General features: G+C 40.3%; 1 protein-coding gene across 1 annotated transcript in view; it reads left to right on the forward strand.

The window, feature by feature from the left end:
• LOC117505444 (protein Shroom4-like) overlaps positions 1 to 27,876 on the forward strand; it is a 35,163-nt gene extending 7,287 nt beyond the window's left edge. Inside the window, exons 2-4 of the mRNA XM_034165086.1 lie at positions 27,423 to 27,574; positions 27,658 to 27,757; positions 27,853 to 27,876. Of these exons, the coding sequence (XP_034020977.1) occupies positions 27,423 to 27,574; positions 27,658 to 27,757; positions 27,853 to 27,876 (276 nt within the window). The remainder of the gene's footprint in view (positions 1 to 27,422; positions 27,575 to 27,657; positions 27,758 to 27,852) is intronic.

Consider the following 27,876-nt stretch of genomic DNA (forward strand, 5'->3'; position numbering starts at 1 on the left):
TAAAACTCGCTAAAGTAAGCTTGTCATGCTCCTTTATGAAATTACATCACAAATTTAAAGCTCGCTAAAGTAAGCTAGTCATGCTCCTTTATGAAATGACATCACAAATTTAAAGCTCGCTAAAGTAAGCTTGTCATGCTTCTTTATAAAATATCACAAATATAAAGCTCGCTAAAGTAAGCTTGTCATGCTCCTTTATAAAATGACATCACAAATATGAAGCACGCTAAAGTAAGCTAGTCATGCTCCTTTATAAAATATCACAAATATAAAACTCGCTAAAGTAAGCTTGTCATGCTCCTTTATAAAATGACATCACAAATATGAAGCACGCTAAAGTAAGCTTGTCATGCTCCTTTATAAAATATCACAAATATAAAACTCGCTAAAGTAAGCTTGTCATGCTCCTTTATAAAATATCACAAATATAAAACTCGCTAAAGTAAGCTAGTCATGCTCCTTTATAAAATATCACAAATATAAAACTCGCTAAAGTAAGCTTGTCATGCTCCTTTATGAAATGACATCACAAATATAAAGCTCGCTAAAGTAAGCTAGTCATGCTCCTTTATAAAATGACATCACAAATATGAAGCTCGCTAAAGTAAGCTTGTCATGCTCCTTTATAAAATATCACAAATATAAAACTCGCTAAAGTAAGCTTGTCATGCTCCTTTATGAAATGACATAACAAATATAAAGCTCGCTAAAGTAAGCTTGTCATGCTCCTTTATAAAATGACATCACAAATATGAAGCACGCTAAAGTAAGCTAGTCATGCTCCTTTATGAAATGACATCACAAATATAAAGCTCGCTAAAGTAAGCTAGTCATGCTCCTTTATAAAATGACATCACAAATATGAAGCACGCTAAAGTAAGCTAGTCATGCTCCTTTATGAAATATCAAAAATATAATGCTCGCTAAAGTAAGCTTGTCCTGCTCCTTTATAAAATGACATCACAAATATGAAGCACGCTAAAGTAAGCCAGTCGCATTCCTTTATAAAATGACATCACAAATATAGAGTGCAAAAGTAAGCTACTCGCGCTCCTTTATAAAATGACTTCACAAATATAAAGCACGCTAAAGTAAGCTACTTGCGCTCCTTTAGCACGCTAAAGTAAGCTACTCCTTTATAAAATGACACCACAAATATACAGCACGCTAAAATAAGGTAGTCGCACTTCTTTAGAAAATTACGTCACAGTATAAATTGTGCTACTTCTTCTTTTTTGCAGAAGAAGTGATGAATGCATAAAGAGGTGTTGTGTTATTTCAGCAGGGTTGTAACCAGCAGTGCACGTCAGTGGTGCACGTCACAAGACACCGGCACAAGACTTCAGTGATACTTGAAGTCAGTCTGTCAAGTTGTTCTCATAGCATTTTGAAATAATCTCGAACCAGCACTGCCTGAAATGCACAAGAGTGCCCTAAAATAAATAAATAAAAAATTGCCTATGATGTTCTGAAATTTGTTCCAAAAAGCTTTCGGATGATAAGTTGCAGATAGGAACAGTCGGTGAGTAATGCTAACAGTGGAAGCAGCTTATCAAAAAGGGTTCAAAGTTCTTGTTCCACCAACAAAATGGGAGGGGGCAGTGCCTCACAAAATTTGTGTTTATTTCTGAGTTCACTCAGCGGTTGTGGTTGTCTTGTCTGTTGATTGGTCAGGTGTGCTCTTGCGTCAGTAGGCTGGGTGCATTTCTCACATTCTCATCTTGAGCTTTTGACATTTTCAGGTCTGAAGGGAACAGCCTGTTTCTTTGCTTGTCATTTTAAATGGAAAGGATCTGCTGTTGGCCACACACCTGGCCATTTTTCCATTTGCACTCGAACTGGCACAGCCAGCGTCAAAAATGCATCCTGATTTTACTTCTCGAGCGATAATCACGGAGGATATCATCATGCTGTCCGACGCTGCTTCCTGCTTCACAGGGCTTCATAACGTTACATATTTCAAAGTTCCACATGACGGTCATCAAACATCTGATTGCCATTGTCACGTTTGTGTCTTTTGATTCTTTCCTTTGTCTGACCATGACCAATAAGCCGGTAAACATAGGTGTCATTAACAGCGAGCTGTGCTTCCTGCTCTAAAGTCCACACCACAGCTGTCCTGGTGAGATCGCTAACCTGACCTTGCTTCCTCTCAAAGTCTTCATGGACACACTCTTGCAAAATAGGATAAACTTGCATGGCTTTCTTGTAGACATGTACAAAAAAGTATCATGTGGATGTCGGGCATTGTAAACAATGGGACTGGAAAATCATCTGACTGGAAAAAACCCTGGATATTGACAAAGCAATGCATTCTGGGTCGATCCCCCCAATATGCAGTAGGGAGAATTTAAAGTAATCCTTTAAAACTGCAGCTGTGCACAGGTGGATCCAGGACCCTGAAAGTCATGTAAAAGCCACGTGGCCTCTGTGTGCATGTGTGTGTATGCATCAGTCACGGACAAACTGGGGAGAGCTGACATTTGCCATTTGGTATGCTTATGTATTTTGTGTTAAGGATGAATGCTGCAAAAATGGAAAGTTTATAGGACTAATATTTTTGGAGAAGTGAGTTACATTAGCTAACAACGGTGACCAATGGATGTTGTGCTGCAATGCACCATGGGAGTTCAGGGTTTTGGGGTTTTAAATGTTGTTATTGTGGTGCGTGTTAGTTTAACAGTGTTGTTAGTGTTATTGATTTATTGTGATTTCTAGTTCAAATGGTTTAGTCACTTTAGGTAAGTGCCATGTTGCCGTTACCATGGGTGACAAATGTAGTGTGTTTAATGTCTTCCGCCACCATCTCTGTTTGTAGGTGTGTAAAAATAAAAGCACCTGCTTGTGATAGAATGCAGAAAAGACAAAAAGCTCTGGCTCTGTTTTCGTTGTTCTGTGCAGCTTGCCACACACAATATATTAAAAGAGAAGTGGTGTCTGTACATGCGTGCATGAATGCATATAACTTCGATCGTGGACACACTGGGGAGAGCTGACATTTGCTGTTTGGTATGCTTATGTATTTTGGGTCAAGGATGAACGCAGCAAAAAGGGAACGTTGATAAGACTAATATTTTTTGGAAAAACTATGGTTATTAGCTAACAACACTGAACAATGGATGTTGCTAATTACATTTTGGGCTCACACACCATTCCAGCAGGGTGCAGTAAATCATCTATATATTAAAAGCGTGCATGCATGCATGATTTTATTTAGTAAATTCAATGTAAGTACAAAATATAATTGTAAATATGTTGAAAATACCTGGGTGACACAAGAAAGTGAAAACAGTTATTTCCATTGTGCTCCATTTAAAAATCAAATGACAAAATAGAGGTAAAAATAATAATAGTACAGGTAATAATGATAATAATAGTGTGTATATGATAACAAGAACCTAAAAAATTATGAATACATTAGGACAGTAAATTGACATTAAAAAATTACGTAATTAACAGGAAATAAAAGGGTTGAGTTTTTCTTCTAAAAACTGTTGAGGTCTGAGGTCCATGGTTTAAAAACCTTATGGACTCACACGCCATTCCAACTCATTATAAAAACTTAGCGTAATTAATTACCACCCTTGGAAAATGTCAGCTACCTATTTTATAAACACGACCCAATCAAGAGCCCATGGATCCCCACGGGCAACGTGCTAGTTTGTTTTTAATTGCCATTTCTCAACACAATAGCAATTTATATTGCATTAAAAAAATGCTCTCTGCTGGGAGTTCCCAGACTGATAAATGACTCCATATGTCCAGAACAAATTAGCCTTGAGTTTTGGGTATGTCAGGTAGTTGATAATTGCCCCCAAAACACCCATTGGTCATAAAGAATTGATGTTAAATTTGGCTGCCGTTTATTATATCAAACTGGCTTTGAAATCAAGTGTATTGTAGTAGTAGTAGTAGTAGTGTTATTATATAACTGTAGTATAAAGTGAGTAGCAGTATAGATCTACTAGTTTGCGTACTGGACAGAAAAAAAACATTGTGCAAACCAGACTTCAGGTGTGTTTTGGGCCTTGCAAGATTGTTTATTTGAAAAATAGTGACCTCTTCTTTTGTCCCTTCATTGAGCGCTAACGTAGCTTCCTCTCATTTTCTTCTCACGGTTTCACACTACAGGAGGTTTACTGCTGGAAATACAGAGGGTGTCTTTCAGTTGCTGCAAGTAATTATTGGCTGGGGTGGTCTGTGGGTGTGCGACGTGTCCGTACGCCGGGCTGAGGTACTACTACAATGATGCATACCGTGTTTGTCGGTTTCTCCGCGTTGAAAAGTTGCAGCAGTCACATTGGTGTAAATGTTGGCTGGCGTGCATCTGTAGTCACCACAGCGGGGAATGGAAAAGTCTGGCTCAGTCATCTGGAAATGCGCACCGACACACAGTAACACAGCCTCTGGGAAAATGTGAGTGCGACTGCTGCAGGAGATAAAAATCAAACTGTGCTCTATGGCCGTTTTGTGTCCACCGGCTAGTTAGAACACACACACATAATAAAGTAGCCTCGGCATAAAAGTGCAGCGTTGAAAAGTGTTTAATGATTAAGTGCTAAGTCCTTGAAGGAAATGGGAGAAAGAGAGAAGACAAAATGGGGAGGTGGGGGGGGGGGGGGGGGGTGTAAGCACAGAGATGAATGTATGATGTGTTTTAGCTTTAGCAAAGCCCAAAGAGTTTCCATCGGCCTCCACACAGTGGTTTACTGTGTGTGTAAGGACCACAGTTCTAATCCTGTCTCGCGTCTCTCGGAACGGGGCTGTGAGGGCGGATCAAAGCCGGGAGGCCCGGCAGATGGAGAGAAAGGTAACTATTGGTATTTAAACTTTATTGGGATTAGAGCTAAAACAACTGGAGCGGGAATCAGCGCTTGGCACCACTGGATAGTGGTGGTTAAAGGAGGTTTCATAATTTTCTTTGTAGGTTGTTTTTTCTTTTAGGATGTCATAAGTTTGTAATACAGGAAGCAGGTTTGTCTCACGCCAACTGACCTGTGGGGTGAACCCGTCTGGTTTGGATTGGTCCTATTAAAATCAGCGTGTTGGACTCTGAGTAAACTGAGTTGTTGCCTTTCACATGGGACCCGAGTCTGTACCCAGTGTGGGAATTGCATTTCCACATACATCAGTGTTTCCTCAATCCTGGTCCTCGACATCCAGGTTTTTCCATTTGTCCCCGATCTTCTCGGCTCAGCCAGGACGGTTAGAATTAATCTGATGTTTTTCATTTCTCGCATGGATGATTGTTACACCGACAAACACTCCGACACAAACACTCCAGTTGATCCAAAACGCAGGAGCGAAGAAGAGAGATCACATTTCTCCTGTGTTAGCTTCTCTAAATTGAATCAATCTAAAATCCAGGACATGATTTGATGTCCAATTTCTGACATCTGAAGCCCTTAATGGCTGGGCTCCATTGTACCTTTTAAAAAGCGGATACTTCCCCGCTGCCCCAGTAGAGCACTTCACTCCCAGTCTGCAGGTCTACTTGTGGTTCGGAGAGCTATAAAAGTGGAATGGGAGGAGAAGTTTGGTGATCGGGCTCCTGTGCCGTTGGACAATCTTCCACTGTATGTTCAGGAAGCATGCACCCTCTCCACATTTAGGAGCAGCTTTAAGACATTCCCAGTTGATAATGTTTATAGTTGGGGCTGTTCCAGGCTTCCTGGTCCACCCCTTAATTATGATTGCTGTTGGCCTAGGTTGCCAGGGGTCTTCCCATGACGCACTGAGTTTCTATCTTCATCCTTGCACCACATTCCTCATTTTTTCTTCTCTCCCTCTGTGTAATGCCCCCCCCCCCTTCCTGTAGTTCTGCTCTCTTCCTGTTTCCTTCTTCCTGTCAGTTCCATCACTTTATGCAGCTGGTGGATCCAGATTGGTTCAAACTCATCCATCTTCTCAACATCCATTTCAGCTTCCATGACTATTACTGCTGTGTGTTGTGATTGCTGTTGTTGTTGTTGTTGTTATTGTTTCTTCTCTCTCTCAAATCAATAAATCTTGGCAGATGGCCCCTCCTCAGAGTCTGGTCCTGCTTGAGGTTTTTTCCTGTTAATGGGGAGTTTTTATTCATTGCTCTTGTCATTTTTGGGGGTCTTTTATAAGTTATATCATACACAGTATGGTCTGGACCTGCTGCATATTTCTTGAGATTATTATTTTTATTTTTTTGTAGGATTTGGCGTTATACAAATAAAACTGAATAGAATAGTTGTGTCCGCGGGCAAATGGGACATAAAGCAGTTGTCCTTTCAGGATGTTCACATCTTGCAGTGTGCGTGCAGGAGGCTTTGAGAGTGCTGCTGGAGGGGGAAGGGTGGCCTCCACCGTCAGAGACAGAAGAAGGATATAAGCAATTTGGTCAACATTCCACCAGGACCATAACAAATTATGACTGAGGTGTATGTGTGTGCAAAAACGTGTCAAAAAAGGAAAATCCCTGCTTTTATACTTGATTTAAACATACAGATTACAGCATGTAAGCATTTACTGAATTTTAGCAAAGCTAAAGCTTGTGGTGAGTGTCTCCTTGGACACATTTCATCTAAGATCTCCCCCAAATGTCAAAGATCCAGACCCATTTCTCCAAGATGAAAATCCACGTCCATGAATGAGAACAGACAGGCTTTAACTTTAACTGAACCTGTAACTCAAACATTGACCTTAAAACGCTCTTTTTAGCAAACAAAATTGACATTGTCATGCAAGAAGGTAGGGTTCTTGATCAGTAGTCTGTCTTCATAACCAGGACATTACAAAACCACTGAGCCAAAAATGGTGATTATACCGTGCATCCAGAAAGTATACACAGAGCTCCACTTTTCCCACATTTTTTAATGTTACAGCCTTATCCCAAAATAGATGAAATTAATTTTTTCTTCTCACAATTCTACACACAATACTCCATAATGACAATGTGAAAGGTTTTGGATTTTTGCAAATTTATTAAAAATAATAATAATAATAATAATAATAATAATAAAAAAAACGAATCTCATGGACATAAGTGTTCACAGCCTGGAAAAAGGTGCATCCTGTTTCCACTGATCATCCTTGAGATGTTTCTACAGCTTATTTGGAGTCCAGTTGGTTGGATATGATTTGGAAAGACACACACCTGTGTTATGTGTCGACGCGGATTGAGGAGCGAACCTGCGTCAGACAGGACCCAGCACTAAAAATAACCAGAAAGCGGTTCCAAACAAAAACTATTTATTATACACCTGTGTTTAAAAGTGTAAAAACATAAAAAAAACAACGTCCCTCTGGTGGAGTGATCCGCGGCTCGCTCTCCAGCGCCCGCAAGGATTAAAGCCGGCGCTCCTGGACTTCCTACCACTGCCAAACACCCCCCAGGTGGACACGACAAACTGATTCTCTGTGAAGCAAAGAGATGGTGAGGTAAATCAACAGATACAACTATATCTTCCAATAAACACACGCTGCCAGCAACACACTCAGGTCAGTGTCCTTTTTTTACTTTATGCAAATGAGCAGCCTCTCACAACAAGTGGAGGATCACTTATCCTTCACGCCACAGCAGTGAGAAGCAAACTACGCAATTCTCTTTACAATTCCAGTACACTGTGTAACAAAACACCAAGTTACTATCAACAAGTACTTAAACACTTAATTACCTTTCGTGTGTGCTGACAGCATGTGTCCTCACCCCTCCCTGCTTCACGGGCTCGATGTGTCAAACCCAGGCGCGGTCCTCAGCGTCTCACAAACGAACGTCACAAAGTCGAGTTCCCGGCAGTTCTGCTTGAATCACACATGACTTAAATGCAGAACGCCATCCAATTATCTGCTTCAGCTGCAAGTCGTCCAGGTTGCACGTGAGCACCAAGCACAGGTGCTTTCCATGATGTTGATGAGGGTGAAGACTCTTCAGCCAGCACCTTCTTCACAGACAAATCAGCCCTCATGCCACCTGGAGAGCAAAGAAAAGAAAAGAACACCAAAACATCCAGCCACGCCCCCCCCCAACACACAACAACCTGTCTACATATAAGGTCCCACAGTTGACAGTCAGACCACAAACCAAGCATGAAGACAAGGAAATTGTCTGTAGACCTCCGAGACAGGATTGTCTGTAGGCACAAATCTGGGGAAGAGTTTCTGCTGCTTTTAAAGGTCCCAGTGAGCACATTGGCCTCCATCATCTGTAAAAGGAAGAAGTTTGGATATACCAGGACTCTAACTAGAGCTGGTCGCCCGTTTAAACTGAGCATCTGGGGGAGAAGGGCCTTAGTCAGGGAGGTGACTAAGAACCTGATGATAACTGTCAGAGCTCCAGCATTCCTCTGTGGAGAGAGGAGAACCTTCCAGAAGGACAACCATCTCTGTAGCAATCCACCAATCTGGCTGGTATTGTAGAGTGGTCAGACGGAAACCACTCCTTAGTAAAAGGCACATGGCAGCCCACCTGTAGTTTGTCAAGACACCTGAAGGGCTCTTGGATCATGAGAAACAAAATTCTGGTGTGAATGCCAGGCATGTTTGGAGGAAACGAGACACCATCCCTACAGTGAAGCATGGTGGTGGCAGCATCATGCTTTGGGGATGTTTTTCAGCAGCAGAAACTGGGAGACTAGTCAGGATTTAGGGAAAGATGAATGCAGCAATGTACAGAGACATCCTGGATGAAAACCTGCTCCAGAGTGCTTTTGACCTCAGACTGGGGCGATGGTTCATCTTTCAACAGGACAGTGACCCTAAACACACAGCCAAGATATCAAAGGAGTGGCTTCAGGACAACTCTGTGAATGTCCTTGAGTGGCCCAGCCAGAGCCTAGACCTGAATCTGATTGAACATCTCTGGAGAGATCTGAAAATGGCTGTGCACCGACGCTCCACATCCAACCTGATGGAGCTTGAGAGGTGCTGCAAAGAAGAATGAGCAAAACTGCCTAAAGATAGGTGCACCAAGCTTGTGCCATCATATTCAAGAAGACTTGAGGCTGTAATTTCTGCCAAAGGTGCATCAACACAGTTTTGAGAAAAGGATGTGAATACTTATGTAAATGTGATTTCTTAGTTTTTCTTCTTTTTTTTTAATAAATTTGCAAAAATTTCAAAAAAACGTCTTTCATGTTGTCATTATGGGGTGTTGTGAGTAGAATTTTGAGGGAAAAATGAATTCACTCTATTTTAGAATAAGGTTGTAACATAACAAAATGTGGAAACAGTGAAGCACTGTGAATACTTTCTGGATGCACTGTAGCTCTAAGTAGGAGGGGCAGCATCTGTCTATAAATTGGGTAACGTTTCTCCACAAGTCGCATAAGATTTATGGCTTAATTAGGGATGTTTGTGGGGACTCTCCCAAGGTGACATGTTTATAGAGGAACTGTGTTTTCTGGACGATAAGTTGCAGCTTGTTTGGCTGGTCCTGCAATTTATATTTGAAAGTAACATAAATGTAAAAAAAAATACTGCATTATCATCTACAGCCACAAGATGTTGCCATTGACATCTGTGACAAGCTGCTCCTATATACTGATGTGATTTAGGTGCTGTCTGATCTGCACTTTGGAGCAGAAGGTGGTGGTAATGCACCATTAAGCTGTATCGCAACCATCATAAAATAAGAAGATCTGAATGAGGAGGATGTACGTTGTCTTTGAGAACAAGAAAGATTAATAAATCATGTTCTCAAACTGAAGCACTGCACTGTTGAATAAAGAGAAGAAATATGCTTCATACTACTCTGCACTTCAATTGTTTGGGTGGTGTGAGACGACAGGAGGACATTGAGGAGGACTGCTAGGCTATGGTAAACTTTGAAGCTGATTCAAAGTTTAGAAATTGGTTTCTGTGTGTAATAAGATTTCTGCTACGGTGGCTTAGTTGACAGTCGTAATTTTGTAAAATACAGATGGTCTGAATTGTCTTCTTTGCTTGCTGTTGGTCAGAACAAAAGAAAAATTTGGTTTATCACCGGCAGACCTGCACCGGAGTTTACCAACATTTTAAATCTAAGTAAAATTTTCGACTTTTTCCAGATTTCCATTGATGTGCTAGTTTTTTATTTACTTATTTTATTTTTTGTACTTGTTGGTAGGAAAGACTTTTACTTGTTGATCTTCTGTTGAATATCCTGTAGCTTTTCTTGTGGTGAGCGTTCTAAGTGTGTGTGTGTGTGTGTGTGTGTGTGTGCGTACATGTGTGTTTCAAAACACTAGCAGCAGCAGCCTGGAATTGAATTTGTCCTAAACAGGCACTAAAGATGAAGACGATAATCTTTCTGTCTCTGATTTTGTGCCGTTGGAAGCGGCAGACTTCCAGGGATTCCTGCTGTAGACTGTTTTGACATGTGGTCAAAGGTATGCATCCATATTGGTAAACAACCATGTTTTTATGTTGTTACATTCCAGTAAAGGTGGCCTCCAGGAGCAGTTGGCTCTGCAGGGGTGAGGCGAGGGTGCCGTCGGATAGAGATGCTATTGTCTATACCGCGTTTCCTTTGCCCTGACATGCTTTGCCGACTGTCCTTGCTGAGTGAAAACACATGTTGTGCAGCGGCACAGTACACAATAGGGCATATTGATGGTGGGGGTGGGGGGGGGACATTTACACACAGAATGTAAGCGTTTCCATTAAATTTGGAAATGCAGACCAGGAGTCACCAAAGTGAAGTTTCAACCTGCTTGAGGTATGTAGCTTCTGTCTTAAAATATATATATATATATATATATATATAAGCAACACACACACAAAAAAAGTCTAATTTTTGATAATTGATTAATTCTTTAAACTAGAAGCACTCAGAGAGTGCAAACCTCCGCCAAGGCCATAGGGTCACTGACGCCATAACATCTACACGTCGTGGAATCATTGAACCTAAAAAAAAGTCTAACAATGATGTTTGCTCAGTAGTAAAAAAAAAAGTTACATCTGCTGTGACTGGATAGCATGTATCCTTAGCGCTTGGCATCACAGTTTATTGCAACTTGCACCTTTCCCAGAAGCTGCTGTCATCTGAGCACTGATACTGATATTGCATGTGTTTATAGACAAAAACAAATGAGACAAAATTCAATTCTTTATTCAACTAAACTGCAAATATATGAATTTTTTTAACATTTATGAATCACTTCTCTAAACAAGGCCACAGGGTCACTGACCCTAAAGAGATTCCCTCCTTGGCACAGTGATCTATTTCTTTTTGTCTCTCTCTAAAATTGTATATAATAATCATGAGATTATTAATATATAAACAAAAATAAATTTAAGACATATTACAATTTGAAAACAAATGCACCCGAACGTGATGACAGCTGCAACTGCTTAATGCTAACTTTTAACATTGAAAATGCCATAGACATGCTAACGCGTTAGCATCGGGATCTGGATCGTGATCCGGATCACCACTAAAATTTAATCACTTGTTCCTCTTGTCAATTCCAACCACTCCACAAAATTTCATCAAAATCCGTTCAAAACGTTTTGAGTTATCCTGCTGACAGACAGACAAACAAACAAACGTGACCGAAAACATAACCTCCTTGGCGGAGGTAATAACAGTCTGAGATTATGCCTGATTTACATCAGATTGCCTGGTTTTGTCAGGTTTAAAAGTGTTTTATTCTGAATTATCTGCTGAAATGGTTTTAACCTGCTCGTTGTGCAGTTATTCTGATTTTTAAGTTGGTTTTAAAGCAGGCGTGGTGCGATGCAGGATGTTGTGTGGACGTGGATGCTGATTCCTGAAGGTATGGGCTGCTTTGCCTGTGTCGGGGTGGGGTTGGAATGTCTCTATCTCTGATCTCTGGAGCCTTTAGCTGTTTCTTTTACACTACGTCTGGAGGTTATAATCGATTTTTTGTGTGTGTGTGTGTGTGTGTGTGTGTGTCAGTCCTGACCCGAGGCTGCTGTTATTGTTTTTGTCGAGCTCTGCATTTTAAGAAAACCCCCATTACATTCTCACCGGGGGGCAACACACATACCTAAACCATGTTTTTTTTTCTTTCTCAGATTACACCAAAATTGCATTGACAGAAAACTTTTTTTTTTTAAGTCCTAGTCGGTTTTGTGTTCTGCTGATGTGCCTGTTGCAGGTTAATCTCACTCTCGGCTGCAGTGAAAACACACAGCAGGAACTCAAAGTTCATTTCAGGCTGCATCTCTTTTCTAAAATAAACTTCATCCAGCTCATTTGGAGCCAGGATTTTCTTGGGAATGGTTGCTTAGGAGCAGTAATCACATGCATTCACACAAATAATGTTATTCAAGCACATTAAACAATACTTTGAATTATGACACAGTGCATGCAAATTTAACTATTAACCTCACCTTGTTTTGTGATATAGCAGTCTGAGTTGCAGCTCAAGCAGGTACACCACTCTGCAGAAGTCAGAAAAAGTCGTCGTATTTCTTCATTGAATCATGTCAGTGTGTTGCATTGTGAGAATGTCGTCTCTCTTTTTTTTTTTTTTTTTTGTGGTTTGATGTTCCCAGAGGAGTTTGCAGTTCCACAGTGTGACTTTTTCCACTGACCACGCCCTCCAGCAGGTTACTCAACACGTTGAAGTTTGATGGAGTTTCTGAGATATTATGTGGCATAATTTGCACATGTTGCTGAGTGTTTGCATGTTTACTGCAACGTAACTATGCCCGAAACCGAAGACTGTACCCCCACATTCATGTGCACATATTCCATCATGCAAAGCGACCCATGCTAATGGCTCCTCTGGCACGTCGACTTGAGGTTGAGGTCTAAAATGACACAAAACTCTTTTGTTTACTGGATTTTCTTTCGTGGTCCCTCCTTTCTACCCTCGGTGGTGTCTGAAGGAAACGTCCTTTGATCTGATCCGTCTCGTCCGACCACATCAGGTTCTCAGTCAGTGTTACATACAGGTTTTTAAACTGTAACTTTCTTCCACGGTTTATTCCACATTGGAAAATGGGACAAAGTGAACTTGTAAGGAAACTTTGTGCGTGACATAATTCTTGGTTTGAGTTTAACCAAATTGTTGCTTTATGCTTGAGCTTTGATTGATTTTAGGTTTTTGAAAACTGATTATAGCTGTTGATGGTGGATCATTTTTCCTGCCATTATTGTTGTTATTTTGGGGTTAATTTAATCCTTTGAACTTGTTTTTTGTTCATTTCATTGAAGCTGTTTTAAAAAATTTGGCCAAATAGACATAATATGTATTAAATCACAAAAGTAATCATCCAGCTTTGCATTCTCAAGTTCCTGCCTCTGCAGGGGAGTATGTTGGTTCATTTACATTTTGGGGCATATTTTATTCAAACATTTTCAACCAATTTCCTCAAAACTTTGACGATTGATCAACTGAAAGAGTTTTTCAAAAACGGCTCCACTGATCTCAAAGTAACCCATCAGTCACACATCGCCCAAAAGAGAAGATCAGCAAGTAAACATCTGTGCAGCTCTGTATGTGGATCTGGGAAAGTCAAACATGCGCATTAATGAAGTTGCTGTATTATAAGACACATGTCTACAGATGTCCACTAATGTTTATCCAAAAGCAAAATAAGAAGATTACTTGGCCTTGGCAGAAGTACAGTTTGTATCCTCCGTCTGGCCTTCAAGTTCACATCTTTTTTTTTTCTCTTGAAGACTCCTCCCCTGTGCAGAAAAGCTTATTCAAGAAGAAAAAAGAAAACAAAAGGAGAGATGACACATTTGAGAGTAACCTGTCCAGTTGGATTAATGGACCCAACAAAAATACAAAATAAAACTCTTGTTTTTGCTCCCATTTTTTATCAGTTGAAGTAAAAGACCTGACTACTTCGATGCACATGAGAAGCTTGTTTTCCCTTAAATATTGTTCACAAATTTGCTAAAAATCTCTGTGAACTCTTCACCTTTGCAAAGATGGTCTACCTACATTGATTTTTATGAAGATGCTGATTAAACAGCATGATTATTGCACAGATGTACGTCAGACTGTGTTTATATTTTTATTGAGACTAGTCTTAATCATATATATATATATATATATATATATATATATAATATACACACACAACAGCGTCACTGAAGCTTCTGGTGTCAAAGTGTTATTTTGTTTTTTGGCTTTTCATATGAGCAATAGCAAGCTAAAGTCTCAGTTGAAGCATGTGGAGGTGCTGAGTCGAGTGGAAGTTTGGAGTTTTGCTGTAATGAGAACATTTGGGGCGTGGTAGGGAAAAGAAAGTGAAATATACGCAAAGCGGATGAATCTGGAGATAAGAGAGTGGAAATGTGAGGAGGATAGGTGGAACCTAGTGGAGGAGGAATACGGAGGATTAAAAGGCCAGAAAGAGATACGTGATGCAAGAAAGTGGAAAACTGTTAAAATAGAAAAAAGCTTTTTTTGGTGGTGGGGGGGGGGGAGGGGGGGTGTCACTATTGCTGTCAGATGAATGATGATAATGGATACAGTCAGGTCCATATTTGGCCAGAAAGAGTTTATTTTAGCTGTGGTTTGCAGCAAAGTTCATCTGCGCATAGAAAAACAAGTGAGGGAAGCCACCAAGTCGCACATTATAAGCTTCAGTGGCTGTGATTGACGAAACTGCATATAATCTCATTTATCTGTCACAGCCTCAGTGTAGCGCTTTGACATTTTATTGGTATTATTATTTTTTAAAACCACCAACATGAAATTTTGAGGGAAAATGACGGAATCCGAGGACCCGAAGCCTTCAACAAAAACGTGTTTGCTTCTCTTGTCCTTCAGTCAAAATCCAGAGCGGTTTTCTGCAGCTGTTTCTCTGTGACATGTATTTGCAGCCGATGGATGTTAATTAAAGAGCCGTTTGCCCACTCACAAAGTGGAAATGCGCTCAGACGCATTGAGTCATGAAACCACAGCAAACGCTAATCACCAGGAAGAGAAGAGCAGATTAGGAAGACAGAGAATCATTACAAGAAGTTAATGTTTCATCAGGACTTTATTGTGTGTGTGGAAAAAGAGAACAGACAGCTATTTTTTTTTTCTTTTTTAAAGACCTTGATGGATCAGCGTACGATTCCTCGCCACCGCACCAGTCGCAACGCCCTCCAAAGACAAGTCCTTTGGTGCTATCCTCTGATCCTCACCTTATGTGGACAATAACTCAAGAAAAGTGCATCCTGTTATTGTGTGACTTACTAAATTATCAAGAGCACATTATGATGATGAACTCAACAGTTTGTGGTGCACCAGATCAAAAGAAAATTAACTTTGTTTTGCCCATCTAATATATACATAGATGTGTCTGCCACCTGCTGGATAGATTTGGGACTCCAGCCTTCACATCAACATCATCTAACACGTTAATCTAGCATGATCGCGGTTACGGGGTCACATACTGGGTGAAATATTCAACACAACAGGAAAGTAAAACCAGAAAAAAAAAATCAGTGACCTCCAGTCCTTTAGATGTCACTGTAGGATTAGTAGGCTGGGTGTGTCCAAGGACCCGGTACTCGTCATTCACAGCTTCCCATTACTACTACAACAACCACTATAGTCTAATTTGTGCTGCCACAGTTTCATGACAAGCCGAAAGTAGTTTATACTTCTTGTAAAGTTGTGTTTCCGCAAATTTTGCAAAACCTGTTGTGTAATCTTGCTAACAATGCTGTTAATCCTTGGCAGAAGTCGTGATGTTTGATCTCTGATGAGGCTTTTTTTTCACTTTGGTGTTTACACATAAGTGTGTTCGTGAACACTGCAACATCTTATTGCGAAAAAAAAATACGTCTGTCTGTTTCTTTTTGTGTGTCAGAGTTATGTTGGACTACAAAGACTCGGTCAGCAGGCTGTCTTTGTGTTTGTGTGCTGAATTATGGGAGTTGGAGTCTGCTTTATGATGGATTGACCTGGTTGAGGGTTCGACAGGTTAGGGTTTCTTTCAGGGCGGGGTTAGTGTGTTGCTCCGCTCCTTCAGGAAGGACTCTGGGAAGCGGAGCTTTGATGTCACCGACAGCTCTTGAGTCCGTAATGAGAGGTTTGTTTTCACGGATTAAGTGAGATTTTAATGGCATTACAGGAGCGTAAATGGTAATAACGTCTTTGTAGCAAAGTAGCGGTGTTTCTCAACTGGATTGGCCAGAGGCCACCTGTCAATCAAATGTTGGCGGTTCTGTTTCAAAACAAGCTGAACCCAACAAGCGTATTGTTTTAAACGAGGAAAGTCCCGCTTGGCACGAAGAAAAACTCGCATTTAGGTGATTTACTGTCAACTTGAGCTGCTGGCGGAAAAAACAACCCTTCAAATCAGCTTTTAAGGGGTAATTACAAGCAGTACTTCTACCTCTTCGTGTGAAAATGTGCATGTTTGAGGAGCCGGCATCATTAATGCTAACGGCACATGTGGGTTTTTCCTCAGTTTACCCTTTTTGAACACAAAATACAGACAGTGGATCCAGCGCTTTGATATTTGTTCCATTTATTTCAAGTTGTTACTTTGGTGTCCTCCCAAATTCATCCGGCGCCTGTCTCAGACACGGCCTGACTTCTGTGTCTGTGGGATCAAGTCGAACAAGGCCGAGCGTCCTTTCCGTTCTTGGCTCTATGGGATCAAGTCGAACAAGGCCGAGCGTCCTTTCCCATCTTGGCTCTTCCTCGAGTGGAGGGGAGTCTACTTAATTTGAGTTTAAAATATTTAGTCTCCTCCAGGGAGTGTGGCTAATAAAAATATACAAATGGAGCCAAAACCACAAAGTGGCCACGGCACATTTTCAGTAATTTACTGCAAACATTCGGGATCATAACAAATATCTGAAGACACTGCACTTGTCTGGGTGAATGTTTGAATGTATGTCTGTGATGAAGTACAGAAAGAAAACATCTTCTGACAACATAAATTTATCTTTTATGTCCTCCTTCAGGCTTAAGAGCTGCTTAATTTTTTTGTAACCTGTGACAGATTTTAAATACACATTTTAAAACTATCAGCAAAATGTCTTTACCCTGGAATGAGAGTTATCCCCCGATGCAGTTCAACAACTATTTCTGGTTGATATTACAATATATTGTGGTTTTTGTTAGGTTATGTTTTCACCCCTGTTTGTTTGTTCATCTGTTTGTGATCAGCCTGGAACCCACAATTTTTTATTTAGCGTTATGAAAGTTTTACAGAGGATTCATATCCTGATAGCCAAGAACTGATTAAATTTTAAAAGTCATAGGTCAAAGTCAGGAAAAATCTGGGAATTTGGAAAAATCCTTATCCTTTCACATTGAATGAATTTTCAAACATTCATAACTCTCCCAAAAAAGATCAACTTCCTTTCATATTTGAGATCATTATGTAGGATGGTATCCTTTAGCGACTGACAAAGTTTGATCCAGATCTGATCCAGATTACAGATTTTTTGGCCATTTGAATTTAACATTGAAAAACCCCATTTAATGTGTATTTTACATTATATCTTAATCAAATCTGCCTCAATCACTCTCATATTTGAAAGTGAGGTGTAGACTGACACTATCACCTGACAAAAGACATTTGAATTTAATATTGAAAAGCCCATTTGATGTGGATTTTGCATTATATCTCAATCAAAAGTGCCTCATTTTTCTGTTATGGATTTACCTACATCACCAAAATTGGACGGATGTTCTAATTTTATGCCTGTTTGTCTTCCGGTTATCAGTCGGAAACAAAGTGCCAAAAAGCAAAGACAGCTAAATTGTGCATAGTAGAGCTATAACCAATGTTTTGTGAAAATTATCTGAAAAAGAATTCAGAAACTGAAAAAGTTGAAGGAAAAAAAACGTGACAACACCACAAAAACCTTAGATTCAAGTGCATGAACAAAATACATACTCTTGACATTTGATCACATCTATTTCAGCTTATGAAAACCCACTTCTAACAGGACTCTGACCTTGAAGATTTTTTTTCCAAGGTGAAAATTTGTGGAATTGGAAACTAGTGTTGGCAGAGGTTTGCGCGGTGCTCTAGTTTTGTTTTTTGTAACACTAGATGGAGCTTGCTTCTCTAGTTACAAGCAATTTGGTTTCAGTTATATTGCTTCTGGGGTTTTAAACAAATTCTCATATCATAAAAATAAATATCGTAATATTTTCCCATCTACTTTACAGGCTGTTCTTCATGGGGAGCTTTTTTGTGGTCTCTGTTGGCACTTTTGTGACATCATTGCGAAGCGATGTAATCATCCATCCATAGAGTTGCAAATAACTAGCCAATCTAGTGTAGTAGATGACTGTTTGTTTTACTGGACCGTTAGCTAGCTAGATTGGTTTTTATCGAACTAATAAGCTGATAAGTACTTGATGTGAATGTAGTTCTACTCTTCTTATAACTGATCTCACAACGGTCTGTCTACTATAGTAAGCAACAGGTTGGTCATTGTCATCACGTCCCAAGGATCTTGAAATGAAGCAATACCTCCACCTGGTGGACATTTACCATTAATGTGGGTACAGTTGAATTTTGTCAACTGCTCTATTATTTGTATATTTTTGAAAAATTATATGATGATTGAACAACATTTGGGAAATGATGTGATGTAGCTAACTTGGTGGACAGTAATGTTTGTCACCGCTAACACCAGAAGGATAATGTATTGTTTTGGGGTGTTGGTATGAAATTGCTGGAGTTTAACACTGTGTAACTATTTTGGAAAGATTTCTTAAAAAACTGTTACTCAATAGTCTCCTTGAAAGTGTCACGTTGCCTCTGTGGGGGGTGAATCTGGTTTTTATTGTGGTTTTGTTGGCATGAGTTACTCGTGTTAGTGACAAGTTTATTGGAAGAGGAAGTAATGAGAGGAAGATGAGAGGATGAATGAGAGGAAGCCACCAGCAAGGGGCCACAGGTGTGGTGGCCAAATACCAATGCGCTTTATTTTGGTGAGACATTCCTCTACTGAATGATGGTGTGTTCACAGCCTGATGTTCATCACTATCTTTGCTCATTCTGTGCACTAAATTTAACTGATGTCACTGAGTAATTGATCTAAGAAGTAAAATTGGAGTTTTATCAATCAAAATCAACAACGACCAGGATGCTAGGGACTGATCTAGAAGGATCTAATCGTTTCTATATTCGGGGAAAACGGTATATCAGCAAACTATTAGATAGTTGTGTTAGTGCTGTTTGCCACAAGCTCTGCTTGCCTCATGATGCGTTCAATCGCTGTATCTGAGAGATCTGCTCTTGTCCGGTGTTCTCTCATCTTGATGTTTCTTCCTTCCTATCTCATCTGCTTTCCTTTCTTTCCACTCTGCTTTTGCTTTTGCTCCAGCTGTGTCATGACCTAGCATCTACAGTTTGCTCAGGGCCGCTGCACTGCTGCTTTGCTCAGAAACTGCTTCTCTTTCTGGTGCACCTTTGTCCTCCTTACTGCCTTCAATGCCTGGATCTTCACGGAGAGGCCGTTTAAGGACAGTACACCATACAGCCCAGTCGTAATATCGAGGATCGATGGTGCTCAACACTAGCATCCAGGCACATGCACACACGGCGAGCTGTCTGCGCTGGCGGTGCGAGCGTGGGAGCTTTTTTTTTTTCCATCGCCGGCGATCCCCTCCTCCCGCCCTGATAAAGGAGGACTCGTGTGGGTGTGAGGAAGGGAGGAGAACCTTGCAAGGCTCCAACTGCAGGGCAGAGGCTGACTGAGGGTGTGTATGGAAGAAACATGGAGGAATTATCTGTCAAGTGTGTGCATCGCACAATCATCTTGGTTTGAATAAGATGTGAGTTTGTAATAAAAGTAAATGTTTTAACCAGTTGTAAGATGTGATTTAAGACATTTTTAGTGAGAAACATCACTCCCCAGCACAGTTTTGTACTTTGCTTCTTTCTCTGCATAGATGATTTCTGAGTTTCCATTAACAATAACATATCTCCATAAAACTTGACTCGATAACTGTGATAAGCTTTGTACTTGCTACTGTGACACTACAGAAATAAACATGAGATATCACCCAGTCACCCATATGCAATGGCTGACAAGAAAAGTAAAACTAGCTTTTATATTGATATAGTATTTTACAGAAATAGTTTGCTAATTGCCATTTTAAAAACATTTTAAGGTAACACTATTTTATTTTCGAGGTAGAATGCTGGTCATCGTGGATGTTGTGGATCTTTGTAGAAATTTAAAAATGAAATAATTGTGCCGGATGTGTATTTGTTTTTATTTCTTTAGTCTGCACTGTGGCAGTGTATTATTGAGTTATTTTGATAGGAGACTTATTTTAAAAATCCAGTTTTTATTTTGTTGTTTAAGATAAAATATAATTACACTTGCACGTTTAAGATGTGTTGTTTTGCGCAGCTTACAGCAATAAAGGAATATTTTTCAGTCATAATTTGTCTGCAGCCCACTGGAAAAAAAAAAGTATCAAATTGTGTGTGTTTTTGTGGGGTTTTTTTTTCTTCTGCTACCTCTCCTTGGACTGAGATCTCATATATTAGAAATCTGTAAGTTGTGGCTCTGAACCTCTGACCCTGGAGCCGGTCGTGCCTGACGCTGCATGCACCTCCCATTTTTTTTTTTTTTTTTGTGTGTGTGATTAACAGCTTGAAGGAAGTATTTTCCTACATGGTGTGTGATGTCCTGGACAGCAGGTCAGACGCTGAGTGAGTCAAACTTGTGGCTGTCACGGCTTCTCTCACCACAGTAGAAATGAAGGTGAATTCAAACACTATCAAAACAGGAAATGTGGGAGAAACTGGGCTCTATCTTCACAGTTAGAAAAAAGAACTGGCAGCGTCAGTCTGCAGCTCTGCAGCCACATTTCCACACTGCAAAACTACTGTTTCCAAATTTATATCTGTGTTTGTGGTTGTGGTTGTGGCACAGGCCGGTGCCAGTTTGGACACCAGTGTCAGCATGAAGTCCTTCCCTTGTGTCTTCGTCCTGGGGGGAGGCACAGAGAGCCACGGGGGGTTCCTGCTTCCGACTGCATGTGTTAAGCTGTTTGATTGACAGCTGTATTTCGACAGTCAGGCGGCGCCACTCTGTCGCTGTCAGTGAGGAAAGAACGTGTGACACCACAGCCCCTTCTTGGAGGCTGATTGTGTGACAGGTTTTGGAAGACACAGCTGGTTCTGGAGGTTCTTCTGAAGGATTAGAAATTTCACAGAATGGGACTGTGTCCTCACAAAGTTGGAAAGCATTTTCAGGTAGTTTTTTTTTTTTTTTTTTTTTTTGCAAAAATCTCTGGAAAAAAGGCAAACTTACCTTTTTCTTTGTCACCTGTCATGTTTGCCAAATGGAACGCAGCAGATGAAGCTTCTTCAGAACTTCTGAGATGCAGCGGGTTGCCGTATTACATCATAACGCATGTTGCAGACATGTTATTACAGGCAGAGAGCCACATGGGTGCACAGGTGCGCACACACACACACACACACACACACCAAAGCAAAATGGGAGCATATAAACGTGCGGGGGGAGGGGGGGGGGCTTGGGGCAGTGTGTTGTTATCACCTCCCAGTGGCTGCCAGTCCCCTGGTGGCTGAAGCAGGAACTGCCACAGATGTGTAGACGGCACTGTGTTTTGTTTTGAAAGATTCTCAGCATCCATTGAATTGATCTGACAGATCTGAGATGATCATGGATCATTTACCTCCACCGATCTGACCTCATGTTTAATCCGGCTGTTAAGACTGTCGTAAATAAGAATTAATGTAGCATGAAACAATCATGCTCGTACACCAATAGAATGCCTGTAAAATCGGGCAAAAATGCATCAGTACTAATGATTATTGACTCTGGATTGTTTATTTAGATGTCAGCTGTGGAACACAAAGAGAAGCTGATTTATAGACTTTTCCTTCCAAGCTTTGACACCCAGTAGATGATGTTTGATCTCCGTAAATGATTTACCCATTAAAAGAAATGCTTGAAGGGCAGATGGTGAACAGATCTCCTCATGACGTTGGATTTTGTAAGATGACATTCTGTGTAGAAATTTTAAAGACATTATGAAGTCGATGGAAAGCGTCTCACTCAGCACGTCTGTTGGCATCATATGCAAAGCAGTTACAAGTCAAATCTGGTGAGATAATTTAATTTAAACATCTTTAGAAAGGCATTCTTTTCATGTTCTGTGTTTCTGCAAATGTTTTGCGTTTGTGTGTTGTCCAGTAGTGTTATTTATATACTGATGTGTGTCTACACTCAAAATGAAATGCTTTTTTTTCTCTCCAAACTTTACTCCTAGCCCATGTTTTGAGTTTTTTTTTTTTTCTGTTGTTTTTGCTTACAGATTTCTCGAAAAACTAGTCATTTTCACTCGTGTGACCTTTCGGTAATGTTACGGTTTAACTGTATCATTTACACATGTTTAGTCATCACCAGAACACACACACATGCGCGCACATCTATGTTTGAATCACTTTAGGAGGCATTTTATTGATTTACATATTCAGGAATTATACAGTTAGGGCAACAAAAAATGAGGACTAACCTCCAACTGTCAAAAAAAAAAATGGACCAAAAAGGGAAAAAGCTGCAGTTCTTTGAGTGGCCACTTGAGTCTGGCTCCAAAAGTGAGCACAATCCCATAGAAGCTCATGATAAAATGTCCAAACTTTCAAGGAGAAATAAACATGTTTACATCCTGGTACAAAAAATGTTTTTGGTAATTATTTTTAAGCCATGAAGTTATGCATAATTTGGGCGTGGTCTCTTTGAGCGACAGGTAGTATGTACCGCTGAGGCGACTCAGAGCCCCGCTAACAGAGGCTGCTAGTTGTGGACAGACCGCCTCTTTCCTTTCTAAGCATTTTATCACAATCTTCTGTAATAATATGGCATGTTGTGTAGTAAATTGTCCTAATGGACCATTAAAGACATCTACACTCCATTATTTTCATTGAGTGAAATTTTCCTGTTGTTTAATTTATGCTAGTACCATTAGCAGCTATCAGTAGCTTGATGATGATAGCTCCGGTTGCTCCACAGGTATTGAAGCAATAAACGGATTGTAATATTTTTTTAATACCCACACCCATGCAACCCATCATGAAAATCTCGGCCCAGTCCACAAAAATGTGATTTAATAAAACGCACAAACCAAAGCTAGCCTGTTAGGTTTAGCATGTTTGGTAACTGAAATGGTTGGTGTCTTGAGGATTCACTGGTCCCACTCAGGTCACACAGGGTCCAGCACATGTGCCACTTCTTTACCTGTTTTTGGGTTGGCTGGGACATCTGGAGAGTGAGCACTGCCAGCATTGCAACCACCAGAGCAGCACTTCTTGATTGCAAATATTAATGCTAAAGTTTTGGATTTTCCATATTGGGTCCATAATCTACAAAATATAACACAATACTGAAATACCCTCGGCCATATGAGCATTGACGTCTTTATAATTTGTAGTTGTTTAAATAATCATTAAGATCCTCAATCAATCAATCATAAATAATATTTATATTTTAATGGTGTCTGTAGGAGGGCGTGCATGTGCGTGTACTTAGGCTTTTGACAAGAGCAGAAGTTAGCTTTGAGGTAGCGGAAGTTAGCGTGCACACTGATGTCCACAAAAGGTCTTGTGAATTACTGCAGAGGTGTTATCAGGTTACAAAAATAGCATTTTCAGTTTTAGAAGTGTTTATTTCTCACTCGCGTTTACATAATATATGACAAAGAGGTTATATTTACACACAAACAAAACAGAGTTTTGCAGCTACGTAGACCAGCCTGTAATGTTACCACGCTAACATCCGCGAAATGTCTTGTAAATCACTTTAGAGATGTTATTAGGTTCCAAAAACAGTGTTTCAGTCTTAGAAGTGTTTTATTTCTCACTGGCTTTTACATAATATATGACAAACAGACACACAAACAGTTTGCAGCTAGCTAGACCAGCCACTGACAACATGGTGCCAGCTCTATTGGCTGTCACCTCCACCACTCAAAAAGAAGAAGAAAAATGAACAGAATGAAACAGAATGTGACATTTTAATCTCCTAAAATACCTCTTAAAATAGGTCAAGGTTAGCCATCTTTGAACTTGTCCAAGGTCTGTGTCCCAAGAATATTCTCTGTGAATTTGAAAACTCTGGCAGTAACAGGACTGGAGTTATGCTGAGCACAGACGGACAGATGGACGCAAAGTCTTCACATTACCTGATGGTCGTATTTTATGGCCTCAGGTAAATGAAACTAAAGCAAATCTGAGCCCATGAACTGGATTTCGTGTGGAATGACCCAGTTAATTTCAGTGTAACTTGCAGTGATTTTTCGCAAGTGATCTTACGTTTGCTCAAGTAATCCATGTGTATAGCTCGCGATATCCGTTTATGATTTAGCGATGTCATGGAATCTAATTTTAGAAAATCATGCTCAAACAGAATTTATATTGCACCAAAAGTCTAAATGGGATGAATAAACATAATTGCAACTTTATAATCATGTAGCAAGCAGGCGAGTGAACAAGCTAGTTAAAGCAGCCCAGTGAGAATTTAAAAAATGAGCCCAATGAGCGACTTTGTGAGGAAAAACTAGGAGCCCTCGCACATTTGGAGGTGGTTCAAAACAGATGATGTTTCACAACAGTATAGGTGGAGAATGTTAGTCCAGGTGGCGAGGCAGCGTGACGTGGCCCTGCAGGATTACTGCAGTCCGTCTCCGACTGTAAAGCGCCTTCAGCTTGGAGGTAATTGAGGTAGAATCAGTCGGGTGTTTGAGTGATGATAATGTGACCAGCGTGGGGATTTTTCTTTTACTGGACTCAGAGGCGGGCATCATGCCACACTCGCAGAAATCCGTGGGCATGACATCAGCCCACAAATGTAAACCTGAAAGGGCGCGTCTGACGTGCACGTGAGCACCAGCACAGAGAAGCCATTCATCAACTTCTCCACGTTAGCACTCTGTCTGGATGTCCTGCAGCAGTACGTCAAACCAGTCTACAGCTCTCTGAAACATGGTGCTATAAATTGGACAGAAAGAAGAACAAGAAGAAAAAGTACACTTGGACTTTTCAAATATCACGCAGAAAAATTAACGCTGACTGATGGAACAAGCTGCATTTCTGAAAGACCCCATTTATTATTGATGGTCTGAGAACAAATATTATTTAATAAATTTAGATATTGCATCAAGAAAAAACAGCAGTTAAAAAAAACAGCAGTTTAAAATTTGTGCACATTACTGTTTGAAACTGTATGATTTATTCCTGCAGTGTTACTTTGAGACTGCCACTAATGATTTCTTTAATTAACCAGTTTGTATTTATTTTTCTGACTACTTATTGATTTAATGCTTATCTTCAAAATGTCAAACATTTTTAGAAATCTTATTTAATTTAAAAGCCCAAAAATATTAATCATTGGAGCCCTATGGGTATATTTTTTTATATATCATACCTTCAATAATTTCCTTGTTAAGCTACTTGCATATAGTGTAATGCTCATATGTTGCATATCAAAATGTTCAGAATAATCTCAGTTTGATGAATCTGTAACATATATATGTCAAGAACATGGTGTCAAGATGGAATTTAGTTCTCATTTTCAAAATATGAAATGCGTTTTTAGAAATTCTTCAAATTGTAAGTAAAAGTACTCCTTTATTCGTGTGGATGAACTATACTGTTCTGCTGTGAGAAATGGGGTTTACCAAAGTCTTTGGGTCACAAAGTAGTGTAGTATAAAAAATATATATTGGTGTTTAATAAATGCCCAAAACAAAAATAATGTGCATAATAATGTAACATGCTGTCAATCACTGTATATTACTAAATTTGAGTGACGGAGATAAAATAACACTAAATAAAGACTGCATACAACATATCAAGCGTCACTCGCTCCTTCATACTTAGAAATTTTTTCATGGAGTCGCCAGTGATCTAAAGACACCCCAGAGAAGCTTCAGCCATGTGAAATTCTCTGGCCTCTTTGATTGGCTGTGAGTGAGGGATCGTCTCCATACAAGATGCACGATCCCAGAGAAGAACTTGTACTTTCAGGAAGTCCTTGAATGAAGTCTGTGTGGCATTCCCTCGCTAATCTACTAATGGAAAAATGAGGAAAAATTGATTATGATGCAGGGGTGCGTCATTATGACTCTGGGTTAAATTTGCAAGGATAAAATTGGGCCGGGGGACATCTGGATAATTTGACCCCAATCCCCCCATTGGGGTCAAATTATCATACCAGAGAAACTGTTGCCAGTAAGCTTCGTGGTGACGGTGGTGGCTGCTGCTGCTGTTGTTCTTGTTGTTGTTGAGACCTGATGAATGTCAGAAGCAGAAACAACTAGTTTTCAGATTCTAATGTAGCTGCTCTATTATTAATATTCCGATGTGTGACGTGGTGTTTCAGCAGAAACACATCACAAAACATGAATCTCTCAAGTCAGAAATGGGACTGAAGCGGTTCGTGTCGGAGCTTCATATCACATTTGAGTTTGCTCACAAAGCACAGCTTCCCCTCTGAAGATCTATAAAATCCTAAATCTGAAAACTCTCCTGTTTCCATCACACACTTTCCTCTAATTGTGCAGCGGCAGCAAGAGAATGAATGAATGAACGAGCAGGGCAAACCTGGTTCTGATTTTAATCACTTTATTTCCATCAGAGTGCAATTAAACTTTACAGCAGCTACGTCAGATCCTCCTTTTAGAAAGCAGAACAAGTGAAAGCTGACTTATTTGTTGTGCAGAAACTGTCTTTAGAAAGCTGTAATAAGTTCACTCAAAACGGCAACTGAGAGACGTCGCACTTCCAAATGAAGACAACCTGAGTGTTGTGCAGTAATTTGTATATACAGTAGTGTTCAGAATAATAGTAGTGCTATGTGACTAAAAAGATGAATCCAGGTTTTGAGTAGTAACATGAAATTGTAACTGTTGTATTTCAGTACAAAATGAGTGTTCAGGAAATGTGTCAAAGTTCTTTATGATGGAAAAACCTCTGATAACCTTCATGTGAACAGTGTCCAGTAGTTTGAAAAAGCATGTTTTAGTCATTACAGTACTTTAAAAAAACATTTTTTCTAAACGGGACTAAAAGTAGCTTTTTGCACACTGCTGTTCTTCGTTGTTGGAGTTGGCCTTCGCCGTTTCCTGTCAATAAGTCGGCTTGTGTGCACCTTTTGTTTTCCTTTCTTCTCTTCTGTTAACCTGATTTATGGCTGAACCACAAACTCATCATCAGCGTCCGTCCCTGTGAAGCCTCAGAAAGGTGGCGAAACATCCCAGCGATGCGTTAACAGCTCCGACTTCACCGCTGTGCGACCGCTTCAGTGGAATGTTGGCGCTTTCTGTGGGATGGATGCTGCAGACTGTTTTGGAGTTCCTCTTTGGGGCAGCGTTGCCTCGGAGACGGTGACCATTTAACAGAAACGTCTCCAAAAATGAGATATCAGCTTGGCAGCATGAAGGCGTCCTTCTTATCCTCCTGATGATTTTTTGTTGTTGTTGTTGTTGTGCTCTTTCCAGACTAAATGTTCATCTCATGTCTTTCTCTCGTCTCAGATCGAGGATGGAGGGAAAGCCGCCCAGTGCAAGAAGCTGAAGGTGGGCGATGAGCTCATTAACATAAATGGCTCCACCCTCTACGGCAGCAGACAGGAGGCCCTCATCCTCATCAAGGGATCGTACCGAATGCTGAAGCTCACGATCAGGAGGTAAACGTAAAGTCAAACACAGACTTTCTTTGGGCGGGATATCCGTGCTGCTGTCAGAGTTCAGCACGTTTGTTTTCCTAAAGCGGATGTGCGGTTTGTTCGTACGACAGCCACCTTGATGTTGGTTTTGATTCATTGCTGCAGGGAAGGAAGGACGGTGAGCGAGGAGATAAAGGAGTCAGGGTATTTTCTGGTGTGCCATCCATCTGTTACGCAAACGGAGATATTTTAATGGGAGTGACCTATGACCTTCAAGGTGTGAAAAACTTTTTCTACAGGTAGTTTTCCGTTGCAGCCAGTGA

This window comes from Thalassophryne amazonica, chromosome 23, assembly GCF_902500255.1.
Source record: "Thalassophryne amazonica chromosome 23, fThaAma1.1, whole genome shotgun sequence".
In the NCBI taxonomy this organism is placed as follows: Eukaryota; Metazoa; Chordata; class Actinopteri; order Batrachoidiformes; family Batrachoididae; genus Thalassophryne; species Thalassophryne amazonica.